This window comes from Chanodichthys erythropterus, chromosome 8, assembly GCF_024489055.1.
Source record: "Chanodichthys erythropterus isolate Z2021 chromosome 8, ASM2448905v1, whole genome shotgun sequence".
NCBI lineage: Eukaryota > Metazoa > Chordata > Actinopteri > Cypriniformes > Xenocyprididae > Chanodichthys > Chanodichthys erythropterus.
In genome coordinates, this window is record NC_090228.1 from 10,965,015 (window position 1) to 10,992,182 (window position 27,168).

Genomic DNA, 27,168 nt, shown 5'->3' on the forward strand with positions numbered 1-27,168 from the left:
GTGCCTAAAATGGACCCTTGGGGCACACCGTGACCAACGAAGAAGAAAACTTCCCGATGCTCACTGAGAAGGTTCTGTCTTTGAGGTAAGAGGCCAACCCCTGCAAGGCGACAGCCTGAATACCCACCACTGTTTCCAACCAATATAACAAGAAACTATGATCGATTGTATCAAAAGCATTGCTTAAATCCAACAAGACAAGCACTGCGTGTGAACCATTATCGAGAACTTGCAACAAGTCATTGCTGACCTTAAACAGTGGAGTTTCCTTATGTGCACTGATCTAAAATGGACAAAACAAAGCAAAACAAAGCAAAGCAAAGCAAAGCAAAGCAAAACAAAATCACAAAAACAAAGCAAAACAAAGAAGAAAAAAAATCAAAGCATAGAAAATAAAAATAAAGCAAAACTAAACAAAATTAAAGCCATAGCAAAGCAAAGCAAAGCAAAACAAAGCAAAGCAAAGCAAAGCAAAATCACAAAAACAAAGCAAAACAAAGAAGAAAAAAATCAAAGCATAGAAAATAAAAATAAAGCAAAACTAAACAAAATTAAAGCCATAGCAAAGCAAAGCAAAGCAAAACAAAGCAAAGCAAAGCAAAGCAAAATCACAAAAACAAAGCAAAACAAAGAAGAAAAAAATCAAAGCATAGAAAATAAAATAAAGCAAAACTAAACAAAATTAAAGCCATAGCAAAGCAAAGCAAAGCAAAACAAAGCAAAGCAAAGCAAAACAAAATCACAAAAACAAAGCAAAACAAAGAAGAAAAAAATCAAAGCATAGAAAATAAAAATAAAGCAAAACTAAACAAAATAAAGCCATAGCAAACCAAAGCAAAGCAAAACAAAATGACAAAACAAAACAAAAGCAAAACAAATCGAACCATAGCAAAACAAAATCAAAATCAATGCAAAATCAAAGCATAGCAAAGCAATGTCAAACAAAATAAGAAACTTTTGATGTGTAATGAATTAATAACTATGAGAACAAAAAGACTGAGAACTCAAAGGTTTTGAACATGTAAAAGAAGAAATAAGAAACAGTTTCAAGTCTTGCATGAAACAAGTAAATAGCGCCAGACAGTCTGCCCCTAGTTTCTTCACATGCACTCAAACTGTAATGTAAGATTGGTCTGAAAAGCCAAACCTCTCTCTAAGACTATACTAAATAGTCTAAAAATCACCACTGAGATCCTCAGACGCATTTCACAGGAAAAGAATGGAAAGCACGCTAGTGTTTAATGCATCAGTCCTCGCGCATGAAATGCTCCAAAAGCAGAGGGATTGTCAGGGTCAACAGCGCTCGTTGTTCTGCCAGGGCCTTGTGTATTAGTCGGTTAATGCACCATTTCCAAAACAGAAACAAGAGACAGATGACTGTGTTTGACAATAATGTACACCAGAATGAAACTGCAAATCATTCAGCCAGTCTTTCAGTTGATGTTGATTTAAGGTAAGATGCTGAAGTTCCAACCAAATAACATCCAACGTGTGGTCATGCACTGTACAAATGGCATAAACAGGACAAACGATTCACCAATGCCAAGATTAAAGGCTGAGATTTCAAGTGAAGTGCATGTAAATACAGTACTAATTTGTGACTGTACATACAAAGCATAAGATTTGTAGATGTCTTGGAGAATTGTGATGTGTTATTTCTGTGCAGAGCCACAGTATATTTTTCAGCTTAATTCACTTATTCAGCCACTGAAACTCTTCCAAACACATTTTGCTTCCTACATTTCTTGGACACAGCAAGGAAGCCCTGAGTGCTTGAGTATTAAACATTCATGCTTAAATCTCCTCCTTAAGCACAGGTATATGAGCCAGAGAAACATCACAAGCTACAAGAAGACCTTTATTACAGAGAAACACAGGCAGATCTTGTTCTTGACTTTCGAAGAAACAATGAAGACCATGTCACCTGGTTTACAATAATATCAGACAAAAGACTCCTACAAAATGACTTACAGTCTGACCTGAATTCCAATCCAAACAATTCATATTAACTTGTTGACATGGTGCAGCAGTTGAGCAAAGTGGATTTTAAACTGTTGCTAGGTCATCTTGGCTGATTGCTAAGCCTTTGCCAGGGTGGTTTCTTACAGGTCCAATTCACACAGCTAATATAACCCTCACTGTTGGAGAGATTTATAAAGAATGAAGTTGTTTTTATGAATTATACAGACTGCAAGTGTTTAAAAATGAAAATAACGACAGCTCTTGTCTCCATGAATACAGTAAGAAACAATGGTAACTTTAACCACATTTAACAGTTCATTAGCAACATGCTAACGAAACATTTAGAAAGACAATTTACAAATATCACTAAAAATATCATGATACCATGGATCATGTCAGTTATTATTGCTCCATCTAACATTGTTCGCTATTGTTCTTGCTTGCTTACCTAGTCTGATGATTCAGCTGTGCACAGATCCAGACGTTAATACTGGCTGCCCTTGTCTAATGCCTTGAACATGGGCTGGCATATGCAAATATTGGGGGCGTAGATATTAATGATCCTGACTGTTGCGTAACAGTTGGCGTTATGTTGAGATTCGCCTGTTCTTCTGAGGTCTTTTAAACAAATGAGATTTATATAAGAAGAAGGAAACAATGGAGTTTGAGACTCACTGTATGTCATTTCCATGTACTGATCTCTTATTTAAAGTGATAGAGTCGAGAGCTCGGGAGGGGGCGGAGAGCGCACAATTTAAAGGGGCCGCAGCATGAATCGGCGCATTTCTAATTATGCCTCAAAATAGGCAGTTAAAAAAATTAATTAAAAAAAATCTATGGGGTATTTTGAGCTGCAACTTCACAGACACATTCAGGGGACACCTTAGACTCATATTACATCTTGTAAAAAACTTTCGATGGCACCTTTAATATGAACAGACACAGAGTTGAAGGGACAGATCTCAAATTGTGTCACCAAGCTACGAAAGCACTAAGGTCAGCGAGTACTCGTTGGCCTCACCACTATCCACCCCGTCCTGTTTCAACTCCAGTTACGGAGCAATTAAACAGGGCAGCCCTCCAGGGGAAGCATGCCAGAGACTCTGATAAGGCCTGATTTATGGCCCAGTAGTCAAAATGTAAGCCAGAGAATGTTATAAATAAATGTATAATTTATAAATTATACATAAATGTTATTAATTTGATTTTTTCCTACTGCTTCTGTTCTTTTTCAAAGAGTATTGATGCTTTCTCTGGACATGTCTTTTACTTGTAGATTTGGCATGTGGATGAAGAACAGTCCAGCATCATCTACAACTTCTATCCATCCATTTATCCATCCATTCATCCATCCATTCATTCATTTATCCATCCATCCATTCCAAAGGTGCAGGGTAACGTTTTATTATTTACAAGAAAATGTACTTAGTCATGCAGGAAAAAAAACAGAAGCATAACTGATCAGTACCAGTAAAGATATCTATCTATGCTTCTATCTATCTATCTATCTATCTATCTATCTATCTATCTATCTATCTATCTATCTATCTATCTATCTATCTATGGTTCTATCTATCTATGGTTCTATCAATATCTTGGCTTTATCAATCAAATCAATCAATCAATCAATGGCTTTATCATTCAATCAATCAAAAAGTAAATCTATCTATCTATCTATCTATCTATCTATCTATCTATCTATCTATCTATCTATCTATCTATCTATCTATCTATCTCTCTCTCTCTCTCTCTCTCTCTCTCTCTCTCTCTCTCTCTCTCTCTCTGTCGGTCAATCAATCAACTCCATCCTCAAATTTAAAACACCTTAACAAATTTAACATCAGCATTTTTTTTTTTTTACTTTCAACAAGTATTTCACAAATTTGCTTATTTGATTAGTGACCTGGAAAGTTTTTAATTTTTATTTTATTATTATATTTTTATTTATAAATTTTTATACTAAATATTTAATATTTAAAAGCAATTTTATTTGTCTAATCCTAAAACATTATTTTGAATTTTTTTTTTTTTTTTTCTTTTATGGTTATTTTCAGACGTTTAAATGATGAATCACAGAATTTCATTGTGGTCTCAGTCTTTTGTAAGCCATTGCATTCTGTTACAATCCATCAAAAACACGGTGACCATGAATGGTATTTCTGAATCCTAAACCACCTGCCAACAGAATATAAGGCAGGAGAGAGAACAATCAGCAAAGAATCTGGCATCAGCATCGAGGAAACGTGAAAAGATGAGGAGCAAATTGCAAAAATTGTGCCAAGTATGCAACCGGGTAAATGCCTGGCAGTTTCAGAAATTAGATGTTGTTGCATCAGCCTCTACTGAATGATCCAAAGGCCTGTTTTGAAACCGTAAATGGACAACCTGTTTAGTGTGCAGTGACGATAAACGCCAAAATGAAGGAGAAAACAACAATGCATGAATTTCTTAGTAATATCATACAAGTCTAAAGAGGGTCAACTCTACTCAACTACACCTGCATTTTGTGGCCTACTTTATAAAATTACAAAAAAGGCAGTGCGCTGCCACCATGTGGCCAACTGAACTTTTATATTTCATATATTAGAATTAGAAAAATTTATAAATCACTCCACTACAGAAATTTCTATTACTTTACCATAACCTGGAAATCAGTCAAACTCCCTTACATTTCTGTTTTCATGACTATGAGAAACAAGGTAATAATTACTAACAAAATATATTAAAATTACTTAACCAATACAGACCTAATATATACCAAAATATATAGATAACAAACCTCTACAATTGACTGAACTCCTATTAACAAATTCAAGTCAAGTATCGGATTAAATGCATGTGGGACTTGAGCGATCAGCAATATTCCAGTAGAGGGCAGTGTTGACCACATGATCAGTTAACATTCAAGTTGTTAGTTTAAAAGAACTTGTCAATATTTAGAGCAAATCACTGAGCTTTTATTAATTCACATGCAAAATATAATATTGACCAGTGTAACAGAGTTCAGTAACAAATAAACTCATAAATGTATCTGACAGTAAAAGTTTGATTAACACATACAAAAAAAAACAAAAAAAAAACTATGTAAATATTTGCATTGAGGATAGCAGAGTATCATCATGATTAAAGCAATATTCAATATATAATAAAGCAGTTTTCTCCTTTTGTTCCAGTGTACAACAGATTAAAATATCATGCAAATCAAAAGTCTTATTGCACCAAATGGTTTCATATTCAAATTTGATAATAAATGTTAATAGCATAAAATGAATTTGTTTTGCACTATAATGATATATAGTCAGAGTCAGTGACTGGATAAATATTCTGTTACTATACATGATGTTTTTGTGTCTTTTTTGTTAGATTTTGTCCATTATCAGTGAGTATTTCTGCATTGAATTACACTTAGTAAGACATCTCAGTATAAAAATCTTTAAAAAGTGAACAGTAATCATGCTTAAAAGCAATAACCCTGCATTGCACCATATTCTTTGGCATATGGAAAAAAATGCAGCAGAATGTAGTTGATGTACATTGCATTACATTCACCCTAAATCACCTCTGGTCCTTCCGTCTGTGGGCAGATCTTTCAGCTCTTTCAGAACGTGAACCTCCTCACAGTATGACACAGCTCGATCCAGAAGACTCCTGTGGTCTGCATTAACAATGTGAGTGTTATTATGCTATTGAAATTTCCATTTCAAGTACATGTTTTATATACACACAACTAAAAAAGACCTTTTCTTCAGACTATGAAAGAGAATTGACATGGAAGCTCTGTGTTACAAATGTTGGGTAAATAATGGACCATTTAAGATGATAGAGATGGGACAATGTGATTTAAAATGTGAAGTCTGGTAATGTGAAATGATGCAGTAAAAATTACATTGCAGCAGGAGCTTCATTAGACTTCAGCCTCTTGGTGGCGCTGTGACCGCTCTCCCCTGTTGAAGGGATGGAACTGCTGCCGTGACCCTCTCTGTGCCCCCGAACCTCTTCATCCAACATCTGGATGAGAGAAAGCACAAAAGTTTAGGTACATGTAATGTGGAAACATATACAGTATAATAGAAATTAATTATAAATAATATGATAATAATTTAAATAAAAACTTAATAAATATATTATATTACATTATATTATAATATAATATAATATAATATAATATAATATAATATAATATAATATAATATAATATAATATAATATAATACAATACAATATAATGGTCTCAGACTTTAGGACACCCTTTCTATAATCAAATTACAAGTTAATTCTAACATTAATTTCAATTAACCGCAAAGCAACAACCGACCATGGTCCTTTTTATTCCACGTGTTTGTAGTTCTGGAGTGTTCTGACAGTCTGGATCGGATCTGATTGGCTTCCTACGGAGCTCGTCTCTCCTGTGCACCACTGTATTCTTTGACTTCAGCTGCCTGAGACGAAAACAAGACCATCTGTCATCAACTGAACCAGGGAAGACATTAAGATCAGTCATTTAAACAGGAATCAGGAACTTGGAGTATGAAACTACATCATTAGCTTCACTTTCATGTCATATCTGATGCTAATCTTGACATTTTAATACAGATGACAAACTCCACCTCTTCAGGCTCCGGCTCTCGTTATACTGGAGACGTGTAGTACGTTTGTACAACTTGTCTGCTCACAACTGTGGTTTTGCGATGAAATCCAAATAGTACATGAACATAGCTGTATTTGACACGTGATTTTTGCATACTTAGCTATTTCTGATATTACCATGTGCAATTTTCTGCATTAAAGGTACAGTTCATCAAAAAAATAAAATAATTAAATTATAATTTTAATTATACTTTAAATTTTATATATATATATATATATAAATAATTTTTAGTTAGCTAAAATTTCCCCAGTTAAAATGCATGTGTGGGTCTAAAATTCTGGGATAAAATAATAGATGCATATTCTTTATAGCTCTACTTGTTTGTCAAAATATTTTTAATGATAACTCAGACATATTGGTTATTTTATGACATTTTATGGTTAAGAAAGTACCATAAAAATGTGTGAAACAAGGAAAGAGAAACTAAAAAGGGATTGAGAATTTATAAAATGTTTTTAAGAAGTAAAAAAACACCTTGTTCATTTTCTAATATATGTATGGTTAAATGCAACAATAAATAAATAAATAATAAACATGCATTTTCACTAATGTTTTAATAACATTCAAAAATGTTCTTAAAAACATACATCGACCATATTATATGCATTATTATTAAAAAATAAATACTTAAAGTCATTTTAACCAGTGGTCTCAGACTTGTGGACCCACTTTACATAATCTTTCACGAATCAATAATAGTACCTAACTACTTTAAATTGCATTTTTAAGATGATTTACACCCACATATGCATTTTAGAGTTACGAAAGTGACATAAAAGTTTGTGAAATGGAGAAAAAGTAACTGAAGCAGGAGAACATAACTTAAAATTTTAAAACACTAATGTTAAAACAATGTCTAAAACATACTGATCAATTGTTTTTGATCAACACAGGAGACACTATGTCTATAGCACAGGATATTTGTGTGTGCTTTTTTTTTCTGGTGACATGAAAGGAAAGTATTTGGTTTGTATAGGAGACGTCTATCTGACCATAAAGTCAAGCGGATCTGCCTCGATGAGAGACGCTCAGTTTTGTCATAAGGCTCCAGCCGCCTTCACCTCATGTCATCGAAACCATCGATTGGTCAACTGATTGAGTCCCTTGGCCAATAAGTAGTAGTGGTGGGTATCTGCTTATGTGTGGGTAAACCATGTTCATTTGTAATAACAATATTCGTTTACTATTACAATTAAGATGGAAGATGTATTACACTTTTCCAGACTTATTTGCACACTGAATTAGTGATATGTTGATTTCTGTGCATACTTCAAAGGAAATTGGAGGGAATGATGTGCTCAAGTTTCGGATCGTTTTAAGGGCCTCGATACGTTTGTGGTCTTTCTCCGAGTCAATAATCAGTGGCATTAAGATTACTGGTATGCAACAACAGAAAATAAGCTCAAAGATTGTATTTCCCAACCACAAGCAATAGCAATAACATAATGGCGTATCAATAACGGCAATCTGATAGCATTTCGTGAAAGGAAACGATTACATTTGCATTACAGATAATCGTGGAGGGGAATGAATACAGAATCATAAAGTCAATTGTAAGTCATGTGACACGGATCGGTGACATGGCTTGTGTCAAATGTGAATGTAATTAAAAAAAGAGGTAAGAGTAATGGATCCCACAATCTAAAGGGGTCAAATAATGATACGTTTTACTTGGTCTTTGGAAATACAATAAAACTCAATTGAACATACTCAACGATACATCCGAACAAACACTATTTTTACTTTCAAAACTCAAAAAGAGCATTTATTGAAAAAAATAAACCATAAAAAATGACTAATAATTGCAATAATGACTACCAATTCCAGGCCTTGTGTAGCACCTACTGCTCTCCATATCCAGCAACTCAAGTTTATATTGATAATCCGTTTTCATGTCATATTTCAGGTTTGTTAACCAGTTTTATTAAATCTGTTGAAGTATGGGCAGTTAAAAGTATATTGGATCTGTGAGGAAGTCTTAAATAAGTGCAGCAAAGAATCAAAAAATGGCCTGTTTAATTATACGGGTCAGACAGAATATGAAAAATGGTTATGAAAACAAAAACGCAACTTAGGCATGAAGGTCGATGTATTAAACTCATATTAATTATATATTTATTCAGAAATGCAATGACTTAAATACACCTCTTCTATGATAATGACTTAATTTCTGAATTTTAAAAAAAAATAATTTTGATAATTTTTGAAGGCAAATAAAGTCAAAAATGTTAAGGTGCAAAAATATACTGGTCTTGATAATGAAGACAAAAATTCTCATTAAAAGAAAACAATTCTCAAAAAGAAAACTTTAAAAGAATAAAAAAATAAAATGAGGACAAAATATATGATATGCATGTTAATAAAGTTATTACAATTTTAAAATGTTTTAATATTTTAAAAAATGTTTTAATTAACATATTAATTAGAGAATTTTAAAGTATCAGAATATTGAAGCCGGCTGATATTACTTTAAAAAAAAAAAAAAAAAATTACAGGATCCACATTGGTTGTACAACTAGGACAGTGACTGGACCATCTTTCTTTTTTTATACCAATCACCTCTGACCTCAGCCACCACAACCTGTCCAGTTCGGTCTCTAATTGTGCTCCCCTGGGCCTGTAGGCTGGGAAGAAGGTCACACGTGAGGAGCTCCCCACTATGAAGATGGCACGAGGTGACAGTTTGTCCCTCCCAATCACTCAGACAGAGTGCTAAACTAATTAGCCCAGCTTTGAGAGTTGGGACTGTCCCCTATGAGGAGCTCGCCACATGTCAACTCTCGCCCTGCCCTCAGGTCCTGTGAGTAAAGGGCACTGATGTTATGCTAACACCGAGTACAGCGTACTGATGTTTATGAGCTGTGTTGATGCTTTAACTTTAAAACCTGGGAGGAGTGATACAGTGGTCAGTTGTAATCTAGAAAGTTTAGTTTTTTAGGGGGTGAATTTTGTGTATCCTTGTGTGGACAGACATACTCACCCAATAGCCATGCAGATACTGCGGTACCAATCATTAATTTCCCCCTGATCATCGGACATTAGGAGCAGTTTGGCCCTGGCAAAGGTCAACTAGAGGAAAGAAAAAAAAAGAGGAAGCATTCAGATTTAAAGGAATAGATTGAGAGTTTATGCATGAGAGCAACTGGTGCTGGACACAGAAAAGAAAAATATGCAGTGATTTTGGTGGTATCAATTTAAGATGTCTACTGATCAAACATTTGTCTCATACGGTCAAGGTATGATGCTCATATCAGTGACTTATTCAGAAATACATTTAAACTGCACTTGATTCATTCAATGACGTCTCTTTTATAAAGACACCTCTTTTAAAATGAATTAAAACTAATTTTGCTATCTTTTGGGGGAACAATGTCAGGTGATAGAAAAGTTCTGATATTATGATAAAGAAAGCATTACTGAAAGAATTAATTTCTTTAAAAGTTAAATTTGTTAAAAAAAAATTATAATCATAATCTGTTATTGTTATTTCTTAGAAACAATATATTTTAACAAAACTGCTTAGTATTTTAAAAACTTTTGTCCGCCACAAATCAAGTCAATCAACATGCAGAAAAAAAGCTTGAAAATGTTGTGTGATTCCCCCAAAACTATAAATACTTTTTTACACTTTTTTTTTTAACATTTATTTAGCAACTTTTTTTTTAAAATAATTATTCAAATGTGCCACTCGTACAGAAAATAAGTTATTACTTTTTACTTTCTTTTACTTTTACTTTACTCATTCAATTGAAACTTTTCTCAAAAATAGTGTAAACGTTTTTCCAAAATCATATGAAACCAATATATGTTGTGCACATAATTCCAATGGATCACTAGAGGGCGTCCATGAACTAGCTTGTTGACGTTGCCACCAGTGTTTACATTGACCACAGTCTCAAAAACTCAACCATTTGTGACCTTATGATTCACAGTACTGACTTCACAGTTCATGCATATAGCCTACAGAAGTAGAGGAGCAACAGCAACAATTGGGCATTAATTGTCCTTAAGATGAATTTTGAGACCCTGAGTGTGTCAAAACGAACAGCACTGAGAGTGAGACCATTTAATCCACCTCACAGAACATTAAAAAGCATTGTCAATAACATTTAAGTAGATAATTTGGTATCAATCTGATGCAAAATAGGTCATCACGCACGAAAACGAGATGCAGAGGAAGCGACACGTTCTCCACTCAAGCCCAAAGATGCACAGATGTGCCAGTTGATGCTCTCAGCTGCTAATTTGGCAATGATCTGCACTTCGAGGACAAGTTTTTCGAGCTCGGCCCACGTTCTCCGCCTCCCGTCAGATGGCTCATCCTTGAGTCAACAGCAATTACCATCACTCATCCACACTGAGGAGACTTTACTGCTAGATTACACATGTCAAACAAGACAACGGGAACCATCCAACCCCAAACAAAGGCAGAGGCTTTATCCTCAGAATAATTACAACAGGGAGCCATTAGAGTGGATTATAATTGGGGCCTTGAAAATATTAAATGACCTTTCACATTTACCTGAGGCCGGCGAAGTGGAGGAAACGGCAGCAGTTACCGACAGCATATCAATAATCAGGCCTAATCTTTATTACGACTGGGGACGGAATCATAATGATGAGCGGAGCCAGGTCTTTAATGGACACCTGGTAAAAAAGTAATGACGTTCCGGTTGTATTTTAAGGAGGTGGGGGGGGGGGGCTGGCACGCTTGTTTCTCATTAGGTATTAAATAGATTAAGATTTCAAATGTACCATCATCAAAAGTATTATCTAATTACCGAGTTCAGTGAGCGAGGCAAAGCGGAGCGCGATATTAGGGGTCCGCCGCATGGGGGGACGGGTGGCCTGATTTATGCACAAATAGATTCCACTTCTATTGCGATGCGGTAATTAGGGATTTGTCAGGAAATCTGACCCTCTTAGGTAGAAATTACTTTGTATAATACGAACGGCGGAGCACGGAGCCTCTTCGACGCACATAATTTCACTTGATTATTTATACATCAAAGGGAATCGGTCATGGATGCAGAATAATATTCAAGGAGGTGGAGGAAGAAAGACGGGGAGCCGTGAGAGGAAGATGGAGAGACGAAAAGGGAGGGGGACACAAGGATGGGAAATGCGAGAGAAAGAGAAAAGGAGGGAAGAAATTATCCGTATACAAACACTCTCTCATCTAGACAAATGGATAGGGGAGAGGGAGCCAAAATTTTCATAGCACATTTTCCTCTACTACTACTACTTTCAAACTTTGCATATAGATTGCCATGGCATTTCCAGCTGTCAAATTTAATTTTGCTTTAATTCTTCACGGCCTGGCTGGGGAGGGGCCAGAGAGTGCTGACAGCCTCTTTCCCCTTCGGTCCAGGTGGGAGGCGGGTGGAACTGGGATCAATAATGTGTCCTTATGAGAAATTACACCTAATGCTATTGAGTATGCATTTGAGGCCTCTGTGGGATAACAGGCTAATGAAATGCCATTTCTAGCCATTAGATAATATGCAGCCTCGGCCTAGGCCCAGCCGCAGGAGAGGAGAGGAGCGTGGAGCACTGACAGGGTTTCGGGAAGATGCATTCAGCGGCCGAACGGAAGAGATGGATCTGTGATCTAATCTGATGGAGTGATGCAAGCGCCTTCCCACAGTTCAGAAAATCCTTTTTAGGTCTATTCCACGTGCAAAAAAACAAACCCGTGACTAGATCTGGGTTCACTAGTGTCATCGCCCCGCTTAATTCGTACAAAATATTGCTAAATGTCAAGAGGCCAAATTGCCCAACAACCAGCAAAGTATTATATTATATATCTGCATTTGTGTGTAGTTAATAAGTAGATGTATTATAAGACAACAGAACAACCTTAAGGAACATCCAACACTGCATGTTGATGGGTTTAGGCACTTAAACTAAACCGCGTTGAATAAATGCCTGTGTGGTGTGTGATACATTCATCTGAATGTTTCATGAGATTGCGGAGATCGCTTAGACATAATTTGTCACACAGCGGCAGCACAGAGACCTGGAAAGAGATCAAGCCATGTGGAGACATTAAAACTTGAAGCCTTATGAGGAACGAGTAATTAGTGCAAGAAGAAGAATGATAAATTGATAATTTTTGCTAACTTGCAGATCAAGTCGTTCTGAGGACAATAAGTGTGGTGAGGGACATACGGTTGAAATATATTTGATGGATCTGAAGAGTGCCTATGAGGAATTGCAATGGAATTTTAAGTGTGTAAAGTCTTCAGATTACCATTTTCCCCAAAGAAAAAAAGGGGTTGGGGTTGTAACAATGCATTGATCTGCCAATCAAAATTTAATGCATCGATTACAGAATCTAAAAATCAATTATAATCACTGCAACAATACCCAATGCAATGTGCATTCATTCATTTTCAGTTCACCCAAATCCCCAGTTTACATCTGGTGTGGACATGTTCAATGAAGCAAGAGAAGAAATATTAAATTTGTCTTCTAAAGGTGAAGTGTGTTCTTTTTTTCTATGCTAAAATATGTTATCCTATCCCTTAATAAGGAGAGACAACCATGAGTGAGCCAATAGTTGGCTGATTTAAAATAATATTATTATTAAATAATATTATTTAAAAATAATAATGAATCATACAAAAATATGTGAACTTAATCATGACCAAGATTCAGATCATAATAGAATTCTTCACTAATTCCAACTGAATTGTCATCATAGTAAACTACATCTCTAACAAACTGTTTCAACTTACACTGATAAGGCCTCCCTGGCTCTTGGTGTGGCCGAAGACTTTGTCCACTGTGCACTCCTTCAATGGGTAGACTTGCTGACAAGCAAACTTATCCCCATGGGTAGGATGTATGGGACTGCATGGTTTGGCCTGAAGCAGGATGTCAGAGAACAGGTAAAACATCTTGGGCTTTGCCTCCGTGCCTTTAGGGGGCACTGTCTTAAGCCAGCCTTCCCGAATGTACCACCTCCCTACAGCGAGAAGAGATAACAGAGAAATGGATGAAAGACTTACCTATTGTCTACCTAAAAAGTCAATTTCAAGCAGAGAATAAAAAAGCATGAGGTTTACATGACTTGAGACAGAAAAGAGACAACCAATCTCCCTTCTCAGTGATTGGCAGTTGCATGATGGAAACTAAATTAGATGCTGACATTTGGATAGATAAGATGAAATTTCATTCCTGCTACTGATTCCTTAATTGCCCCAGTGAACCTTGTGATTGCAGCACCGGCGATAGCAAAAGCGCGGCGCACAAAATGGATGCTCTGAGCGACAGACAAGCACTCTATGATTAGCAGAGGGGTCAAGTAGGGGTCAAACCTCTTTTTAAAAATGCCACAGGTTTAATATGAGGCAACAACCAGGACACATCCTGTGATACTCCCGGGCGACGTGCAGATTGGATTTAATGGTTTCTTTGGCTTCTTTAAATTGGATACATGCATTTACATGGTCAAGCTCTATCTGGATTACACAGGATAGTCATGCCTGATGTGTTCAGTTGCACATACGCAATGCTAACAAGTGTACAAATGCATTTACAAGACAGCCAGTGCCAAAAACATCAAGTTGTCCGGGGGTAAAACGGTAAAGGACTCTGCTTCTGTTTAACGTCTGTTTGCCTCATCCTCACATTCCCATCACTGGTTTGGACTGACATATCCAAGGAAGGCTTCATCGGCTCAGTTCAAAGAGCAGGAACTTGGAGATCCCCCTCTTCATGTTGAACGCTTTCAACTTTCCCTGTCAAAGAGCACCTCTGCCCAGCTACAAAGGACCTAGTGGTTTGCAGGGTGCTAAAGGTTGCACTACAAAGCATCCGGGGTCCTCCTGATGTGACCAAGCCAAAGACCCAGAGACACATGAAAGCATGTCTGGATTTGAAAGTGATGGAATGGCAAGTCAGATCATTGTTAATTTTGAGAAGGCTTTGTTGGATATGTTGCGCTTTCATGTCAGGTAAAAAGGGGATTCAGGTATATTCAAAGTCCAGGAGCCCTCTTTAAAGTTTTGTTCGGATTCAGGATACTCAACTGTATGAAGAATTGTGACTTTAAGGCCCGAAACATACTCTCTGTAGGTACATGAATGCAGACACTTCTACCAACGCAAGCTCCACAATCACACATTGCTGGTTTCATTGCTGCAAGCAGGGGTAAACGGTCTTCTATGGTGATGTTTCATTTATGTCATGCTGGAATTACCGTAATTAAGAGATGTAAAATCAGAATATTGTAATTGCGAGTTCTATGTTCCATGTGGACCCTCTTTCTAAGTCGGAATCTCATAATTACAGTCATTCCAAAATGGTGTGAATGGCACAATTAGTTTTCTCTTTTAATTCAACAACTGTCATGGGGGAGCAACAAGTTACCTGAACAATAACACATCTGGATTAAAATATCTGGCACTGATGTCAGAGGTTTTGTTCAGACTGCAGGCAAATCGGATTTCTTTTCAGTCAGACTGTCTGCGCTATTAATTGCAAGTGATCAAATAAGATGTGTGTGTCCAGACATAACCAACCTATCTGAATGGGTTGCTTTGGTAATGACATAGGCGTACACACGTATGTGACAAGGCTTTTAAGAGGGATACATGAAAAATGGATGTCTCAATCATCTCGCTCTCCAAATAAGTGTCCTATTGAGTCGCAGTGCAAAACTCCTCTGTTGTGGAGTTTTTCTCAAGGAGACTGGTATAGGTATGTATGAATGCTTCTGGTATTTCAGTCACCGCTTTTGACCGTTGAAACAGACTATTTGAAATCCGATTTGAGCAGCCAGAGGGACTGAGATGCATCTGAAAAAATCTGACTGGAATCATATTTCAAAACACCTCCAAATGTGAAGGTTTGAATCAGATTTGAAAAAAATATTTTTTTTTTGCTAGTTGTTTATAATCCGTTGGCCCAGCATTTGAGTCTACATACTTGCTTGGAGTTTATTCACACTTAATGGACCTAGAAGGAAAAAAAAAAAAATGTAGTTGCATCCAAAGGTCATGGAATGGTCTCATCTTTCGCTCTTCGTCTTTCTCTGTAGGCCTGAGTTTTGGCTTGGCCCATGGAAAGCTGTGGTGGCGGCAACGTCCTGCTGAGGACTCCAAGGAAACAGACAGACTGTCTGCTGTATCAATGTCCCATTGATTCAAGCTTTGCGTCTGAGAATTACACTGCCCTTATCTCCAAGCTGGCCACTTAATATTGTTCAGGGGCTCCGAAGCCTCTCATCTGTCAAGCATCACTTTCGTTAGGGAACATCTGAGGAAATGGAGGAGCTGGGTGAGATAAGCTGGGATAGCCTGGTTCGGTTCGGCCTTCTGAAGTCAGAAAAAGTGCGAGTGGAAGAAAAGAAGCCTTATTGGACAAGAGAAAGGACCTCGGTAGAATTCTAGAGTCCTGGAAAAACAGGATGAGAGGGTTTTTTACACTCTTCCTACATCCGGCGCTGTGTGAAATGAGCCCAGTGCTCGTTGGGTATTCATCGCCAGCCTCCCAACCACCTTTGTGCACACACACTCTCTCTCTCTCTCTCTCACTCCCTTTCTCCCAGCTTCCTTTTTATCTACCGGCCCACAAGATGAGGAGAGGCGCTAATTGGTCCTGGGGGAGATTGGCAGGCCAAGGCATTCACGACAAGGCCCTCTCTGTCTTTTTCTCTCTCTCTCTCTCTCTTCCTTCTCCATCTCCTTCTCTTTTGTTTCACACGTGGGCATTCTCCCTTGGGATAAATAAGAAGGAAGAAAGGACCTCCACTCCACAAGTAGCACAAGAGAAGAAAGATGGAAAGAACTGACTTAAGGCACACTTCCCCTCCATTACCAATTAGCGGCAAGAACTTGTCGATAAATTCAGTTAATTCTCTCGTCGGAGACTACGATTGTGCCTGGCGAAAACAAAACCGCCCGCTATCGCCTCTATTGATTATGGGCAAACAGCTGGGTCTCTTTTAAACAAGACTACTTTTCCACACTCTTCCACCTGACCTCCTTCATCCGCTTAACTCTCTGGCTCTCCACGGTGCTCTGGGAGATAAAAAGAATGGAAGATCACAGACACTAACCTGGAGTCAGGATTTTGGTTTTTCGGCCCTTCAGCTGTTTCTGGACTCTGCGCAGCTGCAGGTGGTTCTCGTGGCTGCGAGCGTTGTCCTGGATCCGCTGGGCGACCTCTGAGATGACCTTTACTGCCTCTGCAGCGAGAGGGCATGCAGCATGAAACAGAGGAAGGGACTGAATGGCCATAACTCCAAACTCCAACAGTACAGCAAACTAAACAACACTAAAATTTATGCCAACATTGCCAAGCACACACTACAAGACTGAAACTTGTCACACTGCATACATTTAAAGACAAGTTTTCTGTCATGTTGGTGAACACTTTACATGACTAATCCCAGATTAGATGCCTCAATTATGAGATAATTCTTATATTCTCAAAAAGCAACATGAAAGAAGGGCTTGCAGTTTTTTTTTTGTGTTTTTTTTTTTGTATCAATTAAAAAAAAAACTTACATTTCACAATACATTACTCTCCTAATTTACTTGTGTGGTGCTAAATTATTGGCAGCTCTCAGGCTAGCCAGGGCCTTTTAAAGGGTTAGTTCACCCCAAAATGAAAATTATTTGTGTTTCGCAGCTCAACAATGATGCGTAACACATGAGAATGAACCTCTTCGTCTCATTTTAGTTTTTAAGGCAGATTGCAACCATGACTCATCAGGTGCATACCGCCACCTACTGTACCGGAGTATGCAGCATGGATTATGGTTCGATAAAACTACTTTACGTAATAATGAAAGTAAAAAAACAAAAACAAAAACTAAATCCTATAATATACCCCTATATCGAAAATGAACCTCATTGGTTACACAGCATGTTTGAGCTTCCGGAACAGGTTTGTCAATGTTTATATGTGAGTAAAAGCCTAAATTAAATCTGTTCATCATAAAAAGCGATGGAATCTTTTCAGAAAATTTGGACTAAATCACTCGATTCATATGGATTAGTTTTCCAATCTCTTTATGAACTTTTTGAAGCATCAAAGATTAAAGTGCAATGAAAATACAGAATGCTGTCAGATTTCATCAAAAAGATCTTCATTTGTGTTCGAAGATGAAAGAAAGTCTTACAAATTTGGAGCGACATGAGGGTGAGTAATTAATAACAGAATTTTTCATTTTGGGGTGAATTAACCCTGTAACTTAAAACACCAAAAAACGACAAGCTTGTGTCTATTTGGTATCATTTCTAGTGTACGTTTACAGATGCGGATTCCACATGTTCAAATGCACCATTTTATGTTTATCCTAATGGCATCAACATAACACAAATCTATGATTTACTGTAAACGATAACATTATATGCAACATTTTTGTAATACTTCATTTTAGAGTGTTAAATCATTTATTAACATAACATCTTCTGTGTAATTTAAAAATGAGCTCCACAAAATAATTAAAGTACACGTAGATCAATACAGTAACATGAGCACGAGCGTGACCTATTTATGCAATTTTGAACTTATTAGGAGTAATATAACAGCATGACACGAATAAGTGCAAATCCATAGGCATTCATGCATTATGCAGATTGCATTGTTGCATATGATAATAACAAGTTTGTTTTTGGCCTCCACACAATGTTTGATTTCACCATCAACCCCTGGAGAAAGATGAGGGTGCATTAACACATCCAAACACCACTGATTAGGTGAAGACCTTGCCATAGGATCTTATGCTGGCCATAAAAAGCACAAGGCCTACATATTTCATCTGAAACTTTTGTATTCTTGTCTGTCTGATAAACATGGATTCAGTATAAAAAAGATTTCTGTGGTTTATTGGAAGCAAGCTGTGCATCATAAAAGCATCAAAACGTGATCTAAATAATGTAGCGTGAACTCGTTTTCAGAGTTTAAAATCGTACTTTTTTTTAGTTTGCTACTGAAAACATTTTCCTGGAATTCATTAACTAATGTAGACATCATCAACTCATTAAGAAGAAAAAAGAAACAAACAAGCAGATGGATACTAATTTTAAACCCAGCTTTGGTCTTATTGACTCTAACAATTCAGACAATGAACAGCGCTCAGGGCGTTTGCCTCATAGTAAAATAATCACAGTCTAATTGAGTCGCTTATCTTTAGAACGATTACAAGCAAAACCAAACAAAGTGACTGTTTAGAGATGACTCGGCCCCTCTCTGTACGTCTCTCAGTCCATCCCTTTTAAGAAAACCCTCTCTGTAATTGTGTTTCAACAGAGCTACGGCTAATGCATTATTAATACTTTCTCATTCCACATTCCACGAATACTTTCTCTCTGTCTTTTCATTTTAGACATTCAGTATGTTTAAACAGAACTCGGTCCGAGGAGTTCTAGAGTGTTAACTTTTATTAATTAACCTTTGACAGGCTCCGCAAAGGAGTTCAGAATACTTGGCTGTAGGGAAATGCCGAAGTTAGCAGCCAAAACGCACACGATTGACGAACGCCACAATTATAATAATTAAAACAGTGGAGCTTCGCAGCAATTTGTGAGCATGTATGATGAGAGAAATAAAAAGAGGAGAAAAAAAAATAATCAACACGCAAAAAGAAAACAACAACAAAGCCTCTTGTGAGTTTCACTGCTAGTTTGCTTAATCAGATACAATATAATTTGTCTGGGGTTGTTTTTAAATAATTCCCTTTACAATATGCCCAGGCTGAGGCTGATTGAGGAAACTTTTTTTCTATTCCTCTCCAAAAAAAAAAAAAAAAGAGCTAGTGAGCTTAAAAAGCAGCTCTAATGAGAAGAGGAAGAGGCAATGGAGGGGCAAATCTGGATATGTACCTTCATCTTAGAATCAGGGGCTGTTTTAATTTGTAAGCAAAAGCAGCAAGCAACCAATGAGATTTTAATTGATACACATAAATAATTCCTTGTGTACACTGGCTCTTAAGTCGGATTTGCTGTTTATTTGACGATAGAAATGAGTCATTATCGGGGCTTCTGTTGATGCCAGAGATTTTATTTATTTATATTTTGCATGGTTGATATCCTCTGATCTGGTCCCTATTAATTATGTCAAAATCCACATTGAGAATTTAGACTCACGTTAAGCTTTGCTGTACTTTCATCCTCTGTGAGCAAAGCCACCCAGTGACAATAACAACACGTGAGCGCTACAACAGGGGCCCAGAGTTGTTCTTTATCACCCTAACAAAGACAAGGGAGGCTGTCTTTTCGGCTGCCAGCTTAAAAACTTTTTTCCCTTTAAGACGCAGGTTTGTTTTGGCACCGTATGAAACGATTTCAGCATTTGCACCTTCTTCAACAGGCCATGGTATCCTCCGCAATGCTTATCTCCGCAAAGCACCTCATCATCACAAACATGTTGAGTGATCTCTTTTTAGGTTGCTCTGTAAGTGACAAACTAGAGTGGAAAGCAAATTTGACAAGCATAACAAGTGTGACTTTGGGTGAATGTGATTCCGCAGCTTGATACAGATCCTGACAATAAACAGATAAAAAAAAAAAAAAAAAAATCTAGACAGGCTAAACCCATCAACATTTTTGTCACAGAGCGCTAACAGGATAAGAGAGTGTTTGTCGAATTGCGAGACGGCAGTGCCTCTTACTTGAAAGCTGCTGAAACTCCGGGTTGTCTGGACCGGTGTTCTCTGTCAAGTCCCTCAAGAAATGCTTGTACCTAAAAAAGCAACAAATAAACAAAACACGGCACAGGCTTATTGCAACGTTTCTATAAATACACCCTTAAAGCACAAGAGAAAACCGATCTCGGTGTGTCAGGGTAAGGAGGTCGGACAAGCGCTGTCATCGTAAGACGGCGTTACTCACATTAAGACGCATTTAGGAAAAAAGCTTTTCTTTTTGAGAAGGAATAAAGAGCCATTCAGTCAACAAAATTACACTAATATGCCGTATTTCTGCTTCCTCAGACAATGCGGCGGAACTGATTTTGTGCTATTTTAGCGGCACAAGAGGGTGAGGAAAGGATAAGGAGGGTGCAAAAATAGAGACTGAAAAGCAGAAAAATGAGAATGCATTTCCATCCGTCCAGTTCACACAAACAAGTGCACGGGGTCAAACTTCACATTCACCTCTGTTCAGAGGGAAAAAAAATTAAATATTGATTATTGTGCGATCGTCCGCTGATGACACAAAAAGGCTATACATGGTTTGGGAAAAATCAAGGGCCCCATTAAGGAAATGACCCCTATCGCAAGGTGAGGGACAAATTGAGAAGGGAGAAAATTTGGTAGTAATTCATTTGGCTGTTTCAGGGATGGAGATAAAGATAGAGTGAGTCTTAATGCTAGAGATTACAGTTCACTTAAGAAGAACTCCAGCGACTAGAGACATCAAAGGCCTCTTTCAAATGAGAAGGCTCTCAGAAAAAGTTTGACTCTGTGGTATCGTCACAATTGGGAATACGATTCTCTACAGTTTTCTGTACTTTGATTGCAGTGGAACTTGAAAAGTTTTGGAGGGAGAGCATTAGCATTACACAGGTGTATGCGGGCAATTAATGTAGCAATCAAATATGCATTAAGGCAAATACCATGAAACTTAATATCATACGCAGTCATTAACTGTAATGAGAATGGCTTCTTATTTAATGCTAGAAGCTTGATCAACTGTATTCAAATAAAAATATAGCCAAAAATGAAAATAGAGACTATAAAAGTCAATGTAAAACTGTTCATGACCCATTTTACATCTGTAATGTGATATTAAAATTAAATGAAAACTAAATTAAATTCTGGCTAATACACATAAGCCAATGATTTTTTTTTTTTTTTCATGTTATGGACTGATATTAAAATACTATATATTAAAATAAATAAATAAATAAATAAATACAAATAAAACACAAGAAATTATTATTACTATTATATATTTTATTATAAATTATTATTATTAATAATAATATTAGTACATTTTATTATATCATAATATATAAAAATAGCTTTAAATTAATTACATTTGGGCATCACATTGTTATGTACAATGATTATTGGATATTATTTCTGATACTTTCTAAGATTGCATTTAACAGGTTATTAATCATTCATGTTATTAAATTATCAGTGTTTTTAAAGATTCATTTTAGGTGAGCATTAGATAATTGAGTAATCTAATCTAAATGTAAAAATAGTAAAAAACGAGCATGCATAATTAAATATCTAATATATACATCTGGATGATTATATTGATATATATAATATTATATTATAATATATAAATATATGCATTAATATAATATAATTAATATAATATAATATAATATAATATAATATAATATAATATAATATAATATAATATAATATAATATAATATAATTAATATAATATAATATAATATAATATAATATAATATAATATATGCATAACATGGATAAAAAAATAAATAAATAAAAAAGAAAAGAAAAGTACTATACTAAAGAACTATATTCTCTCTTCCTTATTCTCTCTAGGGAATTGATTGTATCATGAAAAATGGGTTATTGGATTATCCAATGGCCCATGTGACCTAAGTGATGATGTCATTAAAAAAATGCCAAGACTTTCAATTTTAATACAATATTACTTCAACCAAAAAACTGTTCACAACAAGACTGATTTTAACTTCAAAAATACATTTCAGTGCTCACAAAACATTCTCGACATTTCTGGCACCAAATTCCACTTCACGTCCACCATTTTAGATGTTGTCAGATAAACTGGGGCATCTTTAGTCTGTCTTAAACGTCCTCTCAACTCCACCGTGGCATCTTTCTTTGGTGACTCAGCCTGCTGATCCCCGCGGGCTGAAAAGTTAAGCTCGAATATTCCCGTTCCCCGAGAGCCACGCTAAGCGGCGAAGCAGGGGCCTTTCTAATTGGAGGAGTGTGAAGTGAAGATCGTAGCAGCCGTAGTCTCTTTTTCCCTGCGGCCATGTTGAAATTATGTAAACAGTGGTGGCAGCCGCCAAGACGCCCATGTCACCCATCACCCGTGACAACCACAGAGGGGGGTAGAAGAGCACATCCTTTAAACTCCACTTCTGACGAGAGATTTTAAGAGGGCTGAGAGTACAAGGCTAAAGAGAGAGGAAGAAACGTCTGATATGGGGGTCTTCTGGCTCCTCCTTTTCGGCCCTCCCTTCCTCTCAAGAGTTGAGAGGTGATTTGAACAGTTTCAGGCAAAACAGTCAGTTTGAGTACAGGATGTGCATTTATTCACAGCAGGGCTTGTGGGATATCCTGCAAAGCTTCTCATATTAAAAGTTGAAGCTGAAAAATCCCAGCATGTGCATGCTCATTTATTCAACTATTATATATGATAATTACCTGTATGCAAGCATTAAATGTCCTCATTTGATTACATTTTAGATCCCTGTTCTTATGAAATATATTAAAGATTTAAAGGACTAATATTTAACAAAATCTTTTGCAAGGAATGCCTGATAAACTCAAAGAATGCATGTTTGAATTTGTAGGTATCGTTTATGTTAAAATACAAATTAAATCATTAATAAAACAAATAGGGATGCAATATAATATTATCATCCAATAATTATATTCTGGTTGATACCAACAAGCCAAACAGGATTATTATTACTATAATAAATGTATAATTATTTTTTAAATTATGGCCAATAACAGAGACATGGCTGATATTAAAATGCTATACTACTTTGTCGACAAAAATTAATGAATCAATAAATTATCAATTATATTAAAAGCTACAATCTGTCCACAAAAAAAAAAAAAGTTAATAATATTGTCTGATAATGTACCATTATTACTTGGGTTTCTGGTTAAAAGTTGCATTAAAAAAAAAAATAAAAAATCAGAAAGTGATAATGCACAGTCCATCACTGCTAAGATGTCAAATGCTCTGTTACCATCTAAAAGAACTTCTGCCAAATGGGTGCTCCTTAATCTATTCGTTCAGGGGGGTACAACGACCTTGGACTTCATTGACAGCTGCCATTGATTTCTGTCTGTGAGTGTCTCGCTCTCCGTTCTCCCTGCTCCTTCTATCATGTCAAGACCCAAACGCAGCGGTTAAAGCAGACATATGGGTGCCAGGGCAGTGAAATGCTCACAGCTATTACACGAGTGAAAAAAATTCTTGTATGGCGAGATTACAGGTTGAACCACAGCACAGGGGGTTGTTCATATGCACACATAACAGCAGTTTTGAATCCATGCTGCTGCAGTATGCATCTCTCGACTTTACATGTTAAAAAGATGAAAAAAAAAAAAAAAAGGTTTAATACTTGGGTTTTGAAAAAACTAGTACTGATGACACCTTAGTCAAAAATAAAATAAAAGCAAAACAAAATAAAATGTTAGTATCCGCAAACCGTCAGGAAATAAACCAAACCAAACCAAAAAGTAAAAATGTCAGTATCCGCAAAACTTCAGGAAATAAAAAAACAAAAAAGCAAAATGTTAGTACCCATAAAACTTAAGTAAATAAAAAAAATAAATAAAATGTTAGTATCCGTAAAACTTATAAAAAATAAATAAATAAAAAATAAAAATGGAATGGAAAAAGGAAATGGAATATCAGTTAAAAAAAAAAAAAAAAAAAAAAAAAATCCTCCATATTTAGTTAGCCTACAAACAGCCTAAACGAAACCTAACTAAACAGGCTTTCTGAACACTGGGAAAACTAGAGCAGTAGCGTATTACTCATTAGCAATGAAAGGGAAGAGGAAACCAAACAAGCCCCAATTAAGCTTCCTTCTATTAAAAGGCACTTAAAAAGAGAAATAATCTCACTTCTTTTTCTTCTTGTCTCATCTTGTAGTAACAAATACATTACAGGCATTATCAGCCACGAATGCCCTTATTAGGGGCGTGGGGGGGCAAGAAATCTAATTAAAGCGGCAGAGTAACAAAAAAGGGAACAGCCTAATGAGCATTATTAAAGCACATTCCAAATAATGTAAACGGAACTCGCTCGTTTAGCTGCCCTGTCCCAGTCATTAGCGCGCAAAGCAAAGAGAAGATAACGAGACAATAACGTAATCTGAACCGTATTTATAACAGTTCAGATATTCTAATGAAGAGGCGCGCTAGAAAGCATCGCTGGCCTAGTTACCGGCGCGGACGCCTTGCCTCGCTAATTCCTTTGTAATATGCAGATGAAACAAGAATCGTGTTTTCGTTCCCTTCCTCCAGCCCCCCTGCCGCAGCAGCAGATATGTCGGGTCAGCTCGTCGTTACGCGCATATGTCAGTGCGGGAGAAGAGAGGGAGGAAATATCTGTCTAATTATTTGTCTTTAAATACGTGCATTAAGGATTCATATTCCTAATTAAGAGACAACAGCCACTGTCAGGCTCCTGCACGGGTTATTGAACACGGCGGTGGCTGTTGCATAATTATTGCTCTTTAATAGCTGCAGACGTATGAACACATCAGCTCTAAAGAACCCAAGATGTCGCCAACTTCAGCAATTAAATTATAACACAAATGATAACAAAATGCATATTTTTTTCACAGTATACTGGGAACATATACATAATATGCTCCTTTTTTTGAGATGGAACGCAAATAACGTGTTTTTGATTGCATGGAGTTAAAAGTACAGTTCATGCAAAAATGAAAATTGTCAATTTATTCAACCTCATGTGAAACCTGTATAGCTTACTTTCTTCTATTTTAAATATGACAATCTAAAGAAACTCAATGGGGTCCAGAACAATATTTGATTTGAACATATCTTCATACAGGTAGGGAACAACATGAGGGTGAACAAATAATGATAGGATTTTCATTTCTTCATGAACTATCCCTTTAAAGACCTCTATCAATCATAATACTGAGATATAATCTCCAAAGAAGTCAACTTAATTAGATGCGAAGCAAATGTAATAATAATTTTCAGTATATTTAAACTGCTAATTGGACTCCAATTGGCTAATTGGATATTTAAAAATTTCCCTCTGAACTGCTATGCACTCTCGAAAACTTGCTAAGCATACAAACAACAATCCTAATGAACAAAATAACAAGTCTAGACGTATATAACGCCACAGCTGACAGGCACTTTGAGAAGAGTTTTACAAGTTTTTCGCCGCACTTTGACTGTTCCCAAGTGCCTGAACCTAATTAACAAAAGGCAAGACATAAAGTAGATTGTCTGATAGGCTCCAAGAATTTCAATAAGTCTTCTCTGCTTGAGAGTAGAGCATTTTTGTAGGCAATCACTACCTGAGGTCAACATATCAAGGACGACGAGATGAGGGTAATGTTATATTTAGGGGATCAATACCAGTTCTTAGAGTAAATATATTAAATAAAAAGTGCTTTTAAAAGGCTGAAGAATCCTGTAGTGCTCGTCCTAGTCCTTCAAGTCTCAGGCTGAATCGAAACAAGTGAGCTTTAGCATTACTCATTTGAACAGATCAAAAGAAGAGAGGAGGTGAGTTTGCCCGAGGTCTTGTCTTAAGACTAAACCATAGATATGGAGGATGTGGCCTCTCAACTTCCATGTAAAAGCGACATATCAGCAGCAAAGAAACCATGATTAGGAGGACAGCACTATAAAGCTGCTTTTAAATGAGTTCAATCAACACCTTTGCAAACAAACACAAACGGCGAGAAAACCTCCTGAACTCCTCGTTATTTTGTGTTTGAAGCACCGTCTGAATTGAACCCATCTGCTGTGTAAGCACCGGCCTATATAACAGCCCTGACACTATCGGCTACATAATGGCTCAGCTCCATTAACACAAGTCCTCCTCCGCTTTTTGAGGCTCTCTGCATGTAAAAGAGACGCGGCCATGACCTTCTGACCTGCTCAAAGCGACGAATTCCACCACAAAATGAAGGCTTAACCTCTTATATTGCACTTCGCTACATCGATGTTGAGGACGTTCAAATCCATTATAAAGCTGTACAAGTGTGTTATAAAAAACACGCCCATATTACTATAGGGTTTAAACTACATAGAACTAATGCTAAACACAGTCAATATCATCTAATACGATGGATAGAACGACAGAATAATATATAGAACAATGATGGACAGACAAACAGAACGATAGATAGAATGGTGGACAGACAGAAAGATCAATAAACAGAAAGCTAAATCGATAGATAGACAGGCCGATAGATAGCATGCTAAATAGACGGTCTGTCTGTCCATTGTTCTGTCTGTCAGTCTAACAGATAAAATGATGGACAGACAGAGAGAAAGACAGACAGATAGACAGAACGCTAAAAAGACAAAGACCGATAGAACGATGGACAGAGACAGACAGACAGAATGCTAAAAAGACAGACAGAAAGACTGATGGATAGGATGGACAGACAGACAGATATACAGAACGCTAAAAAGACAGACAGACCGATAGATAGAACGATGGACAGACAGGCTGATAGAAAAAACGCTAAAAAGACAGATAGACCGATATACACAACGCTAAAAAGGACAGACAGACAGATAGACAGAACCCTAATAAGACAAAGCGACAGACAGATCGATAGACAGAACGATAAAAAGACAGACTGATAGACAAAACGCTAAAAAGACAAACAGACAGATAGA

The 27,168-nt window shown here is 36.7% G+C and overlaps 1 protein-coding gene across 2 annotated transcripts in view; it reads right to left on the minus strand.

Annotated features, from left to right (window-relative positions):
• Positions 1-4,956: 4,956 nt before the first annotated feature.
• Positions 4,957-27,168, minus strand: part of arhgef39 (Rho guanine nucleotide exchange factor (GEF) 39) — a 100,601-nt gene continuing 78,389 nt past the window's right edge. For both annotated transcript variants that reach the window (XM_067390970.1, XM_067390969.1), the window contains 7 exons: positions 20,237-20,307; positions 16,676-16,804; positions 13,350-13,579; positions 9,590-9,678; positions 6,277-6,400; positions 5,849-5,970; positions 4,957-5,617 (listed from right to left, as the gene is read on the minus strand). In XM_067390970.1, coding sequence (XP_067247071.1) covers positions 5,578-5,617; positions 5,849-5,970; positions 6,277-6,400; positions 9,590-9,678; positions 13,350-13,579; positions 16,676-16,804; positions 20,237-20,307 — 805 coding nt within the window. In that variant the 3' untranslated portion in view covers positions 4,957-5,577. The remainder of the gene's footprint in view (positions 5,618-5,848; positions 5,971-6,276; positions 6,401-9,589; positions 9,679-13,349; positions 13,580-16,675; positions 16,805-20,236; positions 20,308-27,168) is intronic.